This window comes from Neofelis nebulosa, chromosome 6 (assembly GCF_028018385.1).
Source record: "Neofelis nebulosa isolate mNeoNeb1 chromosome 6, mNeoNeb1.pri, whole genome shotgun sequence".
NCBI lineage: Eukaryota > Metazoa > Chordata > Mammalia > Carnivora > Felidae > Neofelis > Neofelis nebulosa.
The window spans coordinates 138,707,434-138,719,949 of record NC_080787.1 but is presented as its reverse complement, the minus strand read 5'-3'; the positions used below and the strand labels follow the sequence as shown (position 1 = coordinate 138,719,949).

The window sequence follows — 12,516 nt, the reverse complement described above, 5'->3', positions numbered from 1 at the left end:
TAGGAGTGTCTGGAAATCAGACTCTCTATTCTCTTTTCCGCCAGCTGAGAATCCGGAAGAACACAGTTTGGGAGCTACTGGTTGCCATCTTGTGATCACAAGGGAGAAGCCTGACTGAAGCCAACATTTGGAGGAAAGCAAAGCCAAACCCGGAACCAGAGAGTAACCCACTGTCAATAACAACGTCTGATCTTCTTTTGAATCCAGCCACACGAAGAGCCAGATACACTCTAGATGTTTCCATTATATAAACCAAGTAAATTCTTTTACCTCTGCCAGTGTGGACTGAATCTTGTTACTTCCAACAACAAGAAAATCCTAAGTGATACATGTTCCAACTGCTATTTTAATAGGATTTAAAAAAAAAACCCTCAAAAACTGCTAGTAAAGAAATTTACAGCCAAATATAGAATATGCTTCTGCTGGAGCCAGAATGAAAAATAAAGGTCTTACCATACGTGCAAAACATGCAGTAAGGATTCCACTTCCAGATCCTACATCAAGAGCTTTAGCTCCTTCATGTAATTGATCAAATAGAAGTTCTAGTGCATATGCATGCTGCCAAAAGAAAACAAAGCAAATATTCATTTGTTTTTCAAGACTCTATAAAGTATATATACCATGGCATATAAATAAAAGTTGCCAACTTCCTGCCGATTTTTCTAGTATTGTCATCTACCAAGATAATGAAAACATGACATACTATATACTTTTATAGTGAAGTCTCCACCCCACCCCTGTCCCCAACCTTCCCCATCCTTGTCCAGTTTCACTCCCTAAAGGCAACCAGTGATGTCAGTTTCTTGTGCTTCCTGCCAAACATATCCATTCTGTGTATATACAAGCAAATATGTTATCTATATTTTTCATTTATTGTATCTTGAAGAACCTTTCTTATCAATACTTAAGTAGCCTGTTCATTCTTTTTTATGGCTCAGGAGTCTATTCTTATATGAATGTATTATAATAACAAAAATCCTCCCCAAAAAATCCCTAATGAGGGATATTTAAATTGGCTCCAATCTTCTATAACAAAAGAGACCGAATAATCTTAAAAGTTATATGTGTAGAAGCTCCTGGGTAGCTCAGTCTGTTGAGCGTCCAACTCTTGATTACAGCCCAGGTCATGATCCCAGGGTTGTGGAATCAAGCCCCATGTTGGGCTCTGCACTGAGCGTGGAGCCTGCTTAAGATTCTGTCTCTCTCCCGGGGTGCTTGGGTGGCTCAGTCGGTTAGGCGTCCGACCTCAGTTCAGGTCATGATCTTGCAGTTTGTGGGTCTGAGCCTCACGTCAGGCTCTGTGCTGACAGCTCAGAGCCTGGAGCCTGCTTCGGATTCTGTGTCTCCCTCTTTTTCTGCCCCTCCCGATTGCACGCTCGCTTGCTCTCTCTCTCTCTCTCTCTCTCTCTCTCTCTCAAAAATAAATAAACATTAAAAAAAATTTTTTTAAAGAAAGATTCTCTCCCTCTGTCCCTCTCCCCTGCTTATGCACGGTCTCACTCTAAAATAAAATTTTATAATGGGTATACATGTAGGATAATATAATCATCTTTATAAAAACCTTATAAAGTATATCTGTAGGATAAATTCTTAGAATTGAGGGGGTCAAAGGATATATATTTTTATGTTTATAGTATATATAAATTATTAATCAAATAAAATCATATTGCTTATGCTTTGGGCCAAACCAAGAAATAAAGCCTTCCCTACTCCATCCTCTTTATAAACTTACATTTCAGTGCTTTTCTAAAATATGAAGTTAGAATAAATGTTAAAAAAAAACAATAAATGTTATCTCAAAAACTGTCCTTAAATACCTACTTACGTTCATTATTAAAAATCATCAGGTTCAGCGTCAATAAACATTACTAGATCTTGGTTGGTAAAAATACATATTCATGAATCCATAGTGATAATAAGAAAATACATAACCTCTCTCTATATATAAATAGGAGAATAAGGGGAAATTGTTCCCAATCAATTCATATTGATGAAATGATGAACTTAGGAAACTGCCATTTGGCAACCACTTCAGTAATAACTGATTCAGCAAAAATAAATGGATGCTAAAACTTGTAGATTATCATTTGAGGAATAACAGAAGATTACATAATCTCAAAGTGTTTACCCAAAACACTTACCAATTACAAAAATGAAAACTGTCACTTTACAGTGGAATTCAAGTTTCTCAGTGGAGAAACCTGGCTGACACTCCCTTAGTCAGATGACCAAAATTAACATCACCAATAATGGGACACATTGACATCATATGGCATCTGTTAAAATACATCCCTTCTGGGATATTCCAGGCAAAAATGCATAACCCATATCTGATCATGAGGAAACAGGAGACAAACCCAAATTGAGGAACATTCTAGAAAAAACTGGCCTATATTCACAAAATTTTCAAGACCATAAAAGAAGACTGAGGTACTGTTCCAGATTAAAGAAAACTAAGAAGACATGACAACTGAATGAAACTCCAGCTCTGTAATTGTATTTTCCTGTAAAGGACATAACCAGAACAACTGATAAAATTTAAGTAAGGTCTGTCAACTGGCTAACAGTGTTGTATTAATGTTTATTTCCTGATTTTGATACTGTGGTTACTGAGAATGCCCTATTTTTGAAGGTAAAGAGCATTATATCCCCAAATTATTCCCAAAGAGTTCATTAAAAAGAAAATACATATATTTCATGTATATACATATATATGAGAAAGACAAAGAGAAAGAATAAATGATAAAGAAAATGTAGTAAAAGGTTAACATTAGGGGAAGATGGGTAAAAAGTACATGGGAATTACTTGTACTATTCTTACAACTTTTCTGTAAGTCTGAAATTCTGTTAAAAGCTAAAAATTTTTTAAGCATCAGAAACAGGTAATGTTCAAAATGGAACAGACTGGAAACTCCCTATTTAGAAAACTGATTTACATGACCAAAGCCAGAATACTGGTTACACCAAGGTTAGAAGCTAAGGAACTGGCATGAGGGAACCTGCTAGGACATAGGAAACGTACTGATCTATCTTCATCTGGGTGCTGGTTACACATACACATATGTGAACACTCATCAAGCTACACACAAGATTTGTGTACTTTACTCGATGTAATAGCTCAACAAAAAGTTCCTGAAAAGACTATTCCAGTCACTAAAAGTGAATGATCAGACATCATGTCCCTCCTGATGTGATGCAATGGAAAGAACCATTAGGCAGTGTTCCTGAAAAGACAAAAAAAAAAAAAAAAAAAGGTTGGGGTAGGGGGGACAAGTTAAGTATTACCAGGAAACAATCTTAACCAAGTTTAGAACATGGGAAATTCTATAGGACAAATGGATGAGTTTTTGTCAGTAAATAAGTGGGATTTTAAAAAAAGAAAGGAGACTTTTAAAATTAAAAGAGACTAAGAAGACTGAAAAAGACTAAAAAGATGTAACATCTGGACCTTGTTTGGATCCTGATTTAAGCAAATCAACCATAAAAGAACTTCTTGGAAACACCTGGTAAAGTTTGAACATGGACTGGTTTTAAGACAACATAACATACTAAGGAACGATATGATATAATATGGTAGTTGAGTTAATTTTTTTTTTTAATGTTTACTTTTTGAGAGAGAGAGGGGCAGACTGCAAGCGGGGGAGGGGCAGACAGACAGGGAGAGACAGAATCGGAAGCAGACTCCAGGCTTTGAACTGTCAGCACAGAGCCCAACACGGGGCAGAAGCCCACGGACTGTGAGGTCATGACCTGAGCCCAAGTCGGATGCTTAACCAACTGAGCCACCCAGGCGCCCCTGTAGTTGTGTTTTTAAAGTCATCAGATTTACTAATGAGGGGTGAACAATATTATGTTTGAGATTTGTTTTTAAATAGTTCAGCAAGAGGAAGACAAAATAAAAATAAAACAAGATTAACAAATTTGGGATAATTATTAAAGGTGATTATGGCTACATGAGGTTCATTATAGTATTCTATTTATTTATGTGCTGTTGGAAACTTTCCATATTAAAAAGTTAAAAACGAAAAAGTTAAGGCTACTATTCCACAACTAACATAAAATGGGGAAAAGGCCTTTAACAGATACAGCCACACACAATCCAATGGTTTTCAAACAGTGTTCCAGAAATTCATTCATATTCCACAGAACCCCTTGAGAGGTAACACACAAATATACACTGAGGGAGGGGTGTGTTTTGGGAAAAGAGTAATAGAGAACTAACTTTATCAATCTTTCATATAGATTGCTTCGCAAAAGAGGCTCTTGTCTAAAGAGTGAAAAACACTGGCACCATGAAAAAGTTCTGGACTAAACATCGGAAGTACCTTTCATAATATTCTTACAACAATCAGTTATGAGGTTTAATAATTTCTATTAATAATACGATAACAAGTATCACACTATAGGAACTTGGAAGTAACCAAATAAACAAAATAACTTCCCTAATACTTGTCTTTCTGGATCCAGAAATCAAAGGACAAGAAGGGACTTCTTTAAGGTGTCAATTCCCAGTTTATATGCAGTACTGTGGTATCTTAATTCCAAAACAAACCCAGGAATATTTTTTCAGCAGTATATCTATACAAGATTTGCTTTTATAAAAGGGGAGCATGCTGAGTTATTGTCAAGGCCTTCAATCACAATTATTAGCATTTTTCATGCTTTTATCACCCTAGCTAGTATTTTTCTGGATAACCCATGTTTATCACTAAATCCAAAATTAACAGTTTTTTAAAAGCTTTTTAAATTTAAGTGTCTGACTTCGGCTCAGGTTATGATCTCACAGTGGGTGAGTTCAAGCCTTGTGTCTGGCTCTGTGATGACAGCTTGGGGCCTGGAGCCTGCTTCAGATTCTGTGTCTCCTTCTCTCTCTGCCCCTCCCCAGTTCATGCTGTCTCTTTCTCAAAAATAAATAAACACAGAGACGCTTGGGTGGCTCAGTCGGTTAAGCATCCGACTTTTGGCTCAGGTCATGATCTCACTGTTTAGGAGTTTGAGCCCCACGTCGGGCTCTGTGCTCACAGCTAAGAGTCTGGACCCTGTTTCAGATTCTGTGTCTTCCTCTCTCTCTGCCCTTCCCCTGCTTGTGCTCTGTCTTGCTCTCTCTCAAACATTAAAAAACAAATAAGTAAACATTAAAAATTTCACATTTTTTTATAATTATGGAAAATTTCAAACCCACAAATACAATGAATACACATTTTTCCTCATATGCAGTCACCAACTATTTATATATTGTGCCATACTGTTTTACCATACCATCTGAAAAAAGGTGTACAGATTATGATACTTCACAGCAAAATACTTCAGCACGCATATGCCAAAAAAACTAAGACATCTCCCTTTGCAACCACATCACCATTACCACACTCATGAAAATCATCAATTTAGTATCATCATCCAACATACACACTGTACTTAAATTTCCTCAACTGTCCCCAAAATGTCCTTTATAGCTGTTTTTACCCCAATCCATTCAAGGATTATGCATTGTATTTGTCAATATAAAATATCCTCCCTTGGGGCGCCCGGGTGGCTCAGTCGGTTAAGCAGCCAACTTCGGCTCAGGTCACGATCTCACGGTCCCTGAGTTCGAGCCCCGCGTCGGGCTCTGTGCTGACCGCTCAGAGCCTGGAGCCTGTTTCCGATTCTGTGTCTCCCTCTCTCTCTGACCCTCCCCCGTTCATGCTCTGTCTCTCTCTGTCTCAAAAATAAATAAACGTTAAAAAAAAAAAAAATACATCCTCCCTTCAGTTCTCCTCCACCTACCACTTTTCTGTTCTTCAGAATACTGACTACTGGGGCACCTGGGTGGCTCAGTCAGTTAAGGGTCCTACCCTTGATCCGGGCTCAAGTTCTGATCTCACAGTTCATGAGTTCGAACCCCATGTTGGGCTCTGTGCTGACAGCATGGAGCCTGTTGGGGATTCTCTCTCCCTTTCTCTTTGCCCCTCCCCTGCTCTCTGTCTCTCTCTCAAAATAAATAAATAAATAAGCTTAAAAAAAAAACCAAAACTGAGCCACCCAGGCACCCCCTCTAAATTGTTTTAGATTAACTGACAATCTCTGCCCAATTTAATTGTTATATTGATGATTACAATATAGTGATTTATTTACTTTACTTATTTTTTAAATATGTATTTTTTAACATTTATTTATTTTGAAAGAGTGACAGTGCATGCAAGCAGGGGAGGGGCAGAGAGAGAGGGGGAGAGAGAATCCCAAACAGGCCCCACACTGTTAGTGCAGGCCTGATGTGGGGCTCAAACTCATGAACCATGAGATCATGACCTGAGCTGAAATCAAGAGTCAGATGCTTAGCCGACTAAGCCACCCACATGCCCCCAAAATAGTGATTTTTTTTTAAATTTTATTATTCCCTCCATATGTATTAATTGGCATTCTTCTGTTTTTCATTTTCTGTCTTACTTTTTTGTTTTTAATCTCTATGAACTCATGGATTTTTGTTTCTGATTTACTATGTTAAAATACATTATCTTCATTATGTATCATTTTCCAATTCTCAAATTATCTCCAATTGGCCTCTGGGAGTCTCTTCAAACCTGCTCCTATGTCCTTTCAACATCACCCATCAACCTGTGAGTACTTCCTTATTTCCCAATATTCAGTCACTTCTCCAAGGAACTCTAGTGTCATTTAGTGAGAAATGATATTTAGGATTCAATATCTGCATGCTAAGTGTGCTCACTGCTACTGGGATGCCATTTTAACAGGTTGCTTTTAATCTCTTGCCCAATGCATATATTACATCTTCAATTACGCCTTTGGAAAATATTCCAGGCTTGTAGTTACTTCCAAGTCTGTGATTTTAAAGTTCATTAAATAGAGATATCAACAGAGAGCAAAGAGTTACCCCTCGCTTTCCGTTTCTCTTTCAATACTTCTGAGATCTATACAATAAATGATATAAGATCACAAACGTTTGTTCATATTACAATGTTTGTTCATATGTATAATTAATATTATTTTATTCTACTCACATCCTGGTTCCACAAGCATCAAAGGACACTGTATTATTACTGCTTGCACACACATACACACATAGAGAGCTACTGCGTGACTATACACATACACATGAATACACACATTTTCCTTACTAAGAGACATAGGTAAGGAAATGTAAGTGATTAAAAAATGAATCCTTTTTTTAATACAAGCTATGACATGGATGAACCTTGAGGACATTACACTAAGCGAAATAAACCAGTCATAAAAAAACAAATATTTTATGATTCCACTTATGAGGTATCTAGACTAGTCAAATTCTTAGAGATAGATAATAGAATGGTGGTCGCCCGGGCCTGGGGAGACCAGGAAATGGGAAATTACTGTTGAATGGTATAGAGTTTTAGTTTTGCAAGATAAAAAGAGTTCTAGAGATTAGTTACACGACAGTATCAATGTATTTAACACTGCTGAACTATATGCTTAAAAAATGATTAAGGGGCGCCTGAGTGGCTCAGTTGGTTGAGCATCTCACTCTTGACTTTGATTCAGGTCATGATCTCACAGTCGTGAGGTCAAGCCCTACATCAGCCCCTGTGCTAAGTATGGAGGCCTGCTTGGGATTCTCTCCTTCTCTCACTCTGCCCCTCCGCTGGTCATGCGTGCATGTGCTCTCTCTCAAAAAATAAACATTAAAAAAAAAAAGATTAAGATGTTAAGTTTTATGTTATACGCATTATACCACAATAAATATTATTTTAAATGCAGCCTTTTCTTAAAAGACAGCTCAACTAAGAAATGGAAAAGGATATGAATAGACATTTCTGCAAAGACCTACAAATGGCAATAAGCACACGAAAAGATGCTCAACATCATTATCATTAGGGTTAATGCAACTCAAAACCACAATGACATACCACTTCACAGCTACTAGGATGGATAAAAGAAAGAAAGCACACAATAGCAAGTGTTGACAAGAAAGTGCAGAAACTGAAACCCCCATTTGTATGTTGCTGGTAGCAATGTAAAACAGTGCAGCCATTTGGAAAACAGTTGACCATTCTTCAAAATGTTAAATCTAGAATCACCACATGATCTACCAATTCCACTCCTAAGAATTGAAAATACATGCACACACAAAAACTTGTACATTAATGTTCATAGTAGCATTAATCACAGTAGCTAGAAAGTGGGAACAACCCAAATGTCTATCAACTGACAAAAAAGCAAAGTGTGGTATATTCATACAATGGAATATTATTCAGCAATAAAAAGAAATGAAGTAGTGATTCATGCTACAATACAAACCTTGAAAATGCAAATATAAAAAGCCAGTTGCGAAATGCTATATATTGTATTATTCCGTTTATGTGAAATGTCCGGGAGAGACAGAAATAAAAAGCACATTAGTAGTTACCAGGACTTTGGCAGATGAGGGATGGGAATTGACTGTGAATGGGTACAGCATTACTTTTTGAGCTGAGGAAAATGTTCTGAAATTAGATAGTGGTGATGTTTGAACAACTCTGAATAGACTAAAATCCATAACTTTAAAGGGGTGAATTTTACAGTAGGTGAATTGTAGCTTACTAAAGTTGTTATTTTTTTTGTCGAAAAATGCATCCTTCGCCATGGAGTTTCTGCCATGTTTTCTTTGGCAGTGAACTGGATACTCAGCACCAGGCTTCGGGGAAAAGAAAAATTCATGCAGTATTTCCTTTGATATAGGAAGACACACCCCTCCAGTCAATTTCCCAGACATGCAGGATACCAATTCTCCAAAATAACTTTGAGAATTAAATGAATGCTTCTACATAAATCTTTTGCTGTAAGTAGTACTTCAAACTGCCTGCAGGAATCTTAGGACTACACTTGCTTTAAATCATTCATTTCTTTGAATAGTTAATGCATAAAAAAACCCATTCCTATTCCATGAATGGAAAAAAAACAACCAAACAAACAAAAAAAAAACAAAGAAGGGGGAGCCTGGCTGGCTGTCAGAGAAGCGACTCTTAATCCTGGGGTTGGGAGTATGAGCTTTGGGTATAGAGACAACTTAAGTAAATAAATAAACTTTAAAAAAAAGGGAAGAAGAAAACAAAAAGAAACTGATAATATACAGAGTGCAGAGTGAAAAGCAGATCTCCCTTTCACCCTCCAATCATCTAATTCTGACCTTAGAAGAACTCATTTTTAATTTTCATGCCAATAGGAAGACATATGTATATATGTATACGTGCAGACTTGATTTTTGCGTATTACAAAATACTGTAAACACTCTTACATACTCTTCTTTTATACTTAATGTTTGCTGAACAGCTTGCCGTACTGGTCCCTACAGAGACTCCTCATTTAGCAGCTTCACAGTATTTCACTGTATAAATTATTAACCACTGACTATTAATGGGCTATTCGTGATCACTGTAATTTTTTTTTTTTGCTATTATAAATAATGCAGAATGAACATTGTTAGTAATTTTGTACCTATAAAAATATACTATATTATTCAAGGATAAATATCTTGAAATAAAACTGAAGAGTGTAGGCCACCTGGGTAGCTCAGTCAGTTAAGTGGTCAACTTCGGCTCAGGTCATGATCTCACCGTTCATGAGTTAGAGCCCCGTGTCAGGACCTGTACTGATGGCTCAGAGCCTGGAACCTACTTCAGATTCTGTATGTCCCTTTCTCTCGGTCCCTCCCCTGCTCACACTCTGCCTCTCTCTCTCTCTCAAAAATAAATAAACATTAAAAAAAATTTTTTTTTTAAACTGAAGAGTGTAAGGTACATTTATTTCACATTTTATAGATTTGCCAAATTGCTTTCCAACACTACCAATGTACTCTCTCAACAAAAAAGTATATTGTATATTAATTGTCAGTTTCCCCTTTCCAGTACAAAGTATTAAGCTCTTTGATCTCTGACAATCTGTTCATGAAAAATGGTACTTTACTACAATACTAATGTGTAATTTATTAAGTATGTAAATATAAATGAAAATGACATCTTTTCATCGGCTTAAGTGCTAATGTCATCTGTATTTCTTCTATGAACTATCATTCTTGTACTTTACGTATTGAATACTTCCCTCAGTTTTTCTTTTAATTTTGCTTGTAACATTTTTTTCTCTGCAGAAATCCCAATTTTTAAAAAAAAATTTTTTAATGTTTTTTTGGAGAGAGAACGTGAGTGGGAGAGGGGCAGAGAGAGAGAGAGAGAGGGAATCCGAAGCAGGTTCCAGGCTCTGAGCTGTCAGCACAGAGCCCAATGCGGGGCTCGAACTCACAGACTGCAAGATTGTGACCCGAGCTGAAGTTGGACGCTTAGCCGACTGAACCACCCAGGCACCCTAGAAATCCAAATTTTTTATGTTGCAAAATATATCAGGCCTCTTTGTCTTTTGTCATGCTTTATTTTTGTTTTATTTTATTATTATTATTTTTTAATTTATATCCAAGTTAGTTAGCATATAGTGCAACAATGATTTCAGGAGTAGATTCCTTAATGCCCCTTACCCATTTAGCCCATTCCCCCTCCCACAACCCCTCCAGCAACCCTCTGTTTGTTCTCCATATTTAAGAATCTCTTATGTTTTGTCCCCCTCCCTGTTTTTCTATTATTTTTGCTTCCCTTCCCTTGAGTTCATCTGTTCTGTGTCTTAAAGTCCTCATATGAGTGAAGTCATATGGTATTTGTCTTTCTCTGACTAATTTCACTTAGCATAATACCCTCTGGTTCCATCCACATAGTTGCAATTATTTTTATTTTTTAATGTTTATTTATTTTTCAGACAGGGAGGGAGAGAGAGACAGAGCATGAGTAGGGAAGGGGCAGAGAAAGGGAGACAGAATCTGAAGCAGGCTCCAGGCTCTAAGCTGTCAGCACAGAACCCAACGCAGGGCTCGAACCCATGAACCATGAGATCATGCCCTCAGCCAAAGTTGGACACAACCAACTGAGCCACCCAGGTGCCCCTTGTAATGTTTTAAAAGTCATTTCTATTTAATGCTTATAAGTAATAATTTTCCTATATTTTCTTCTAGTATAATTACCAATTCATCATATATATGAATTTATTTTGGTACAAAGAGGTCTTTACGTTTAAATAAGAGTTTCTCCAACCCCAAATACTTTCAGAGAATCAGAAAAGCTATTGTTTTTCTCTCCAAAAACCAATAGAGGACTCATTCAAATAACTGACATTTAAAACCCAAGAAAATTCCCAACAGATTGAAAGTGCTAGATAACTTAAGATAGGTCTTTCTCAAAGTTACAAATTTTCATAGCTGCTATATTTGACCAACCCCTAATGGATTTTCCAAATAAAATATTTCAAATAATATTCAACTTGAGATTTTATGATATGTCCATTATATCATTTAAAATACTCTCTCCCTAATTCACTCATCACTAAATAACCTTTTATATCCAATTTTTACATGATTAGATACCAGTGACAACCAACAAAAACTTTAATGACAGTTTCTACCAAGAAGGCTTCCTTCTATAGATCATGGATTAATAAAAGAGGTTCATTACCAACCAACATAACTCATAGATGATAAAATTTAACTTTCTTTAAACCTTTTTTACTGAAAAAACAAACCCATCTTAGTGGAAAACTGTGATCCATTTGTGCCCGAATGACCAAAGTTAACTTACCATATGTGGAGCACTGATTGTTGCTTGGAAACCTGCAAAAGAAGAAGAGAACTACTGACACATTCGATGCAAAAACATACCAGATACTCCATGTAACTCCTTTCCTCACATCCACAAATTCTTTGTCATAAAATATTTTTTGTTTTTATGATCTCAAGAAAACTTTTATTTTGCATTTTAGAGTACTGTCAAGCAGCAGTTAAAATGAGAAAATACAATCATGCCAAAGGCTGATGTGCTCTTCTAGTACAACACTCCCACTATTTCTGAAAATTTCTTCTCCCGTATAGTTAGCTAAAAAAGCAAGAAAAAGCAAGTTGAGTTGGTAACTTTATGGCTTGTTTTCCTCTCCAGATTTATGAAAAGAAAACAAACTTCCATATACAATAGGTATGCAAAATCTTTGCAAAATTAAGTGGCTTCATACTTCCGACAACTTATTGAACAACTAACTGGCACTCCAAGTAGATTAAGAGACTAACACCTACTTCAATTTGCTCTATATACTAACACCTGACGGTAATTCCCAATCTTTTCGTAGTGTTTAGCTTTCAAGTTTTTTCTTCCGGTGCTGCTTTCTCAAAACTCATTTACCTGCTTCTGCATCTGAAGCAATTTTCACTGAGCGGTGGTAGCAGGTGCCTTCGGGGTTCAGAAGCTCCCCAGGATCTTCTCTGCTGACTGTTATAGTGCTTTGAAAGAAGAAAGTATGGCGGCTGGCCGACAGGATCCCGAGGCACTTCTAAGCCTCAAAGGCGCCCACTGCCAAGGCTCAGCAGTTCAGCAAAAACTGCTTCAGGAGAAGGAGTTAAATAAAGAACTTTCTGAAATCAAGCACAAACCAAAAGATTCAGGGCAAGTGAAGCAGAGAAATCAATAACCACTTTAT

General features: G+C 36.8%; 1 protein-coding gene across 3 annotated transcripts in view; it reads right to left on the bottom strand.

Annotated features, from left to right (window-relative positions):
• PCMT1 (protein-L-isoaspartate (D-aspartate) O-methyltransferase) overlaps positions 1-12,516 on the bottom strand; it is a 51,732-nt gene that overhangs the window by 17,074 nt on the left and 22,142 nt on the right. For all 3 annotated transcript variants that reach the window (XM_058735615.1, XM_058735618.1, XM_058735617.1), the window contains exons 3-4: positions 11,628-11,659; positions 454-558 (exon numbers count right to left, since the gene is read on the bottom strand). In XM_058735615.1, the coding sequence (XP_058591598.1) occupies positions 454-558; positions 11,628-11,659 (137 nt within the window). The remainder of the gene's footprint in view (positions 1-453; positions 559-11,627; positions 11,660-12,516) is intronic.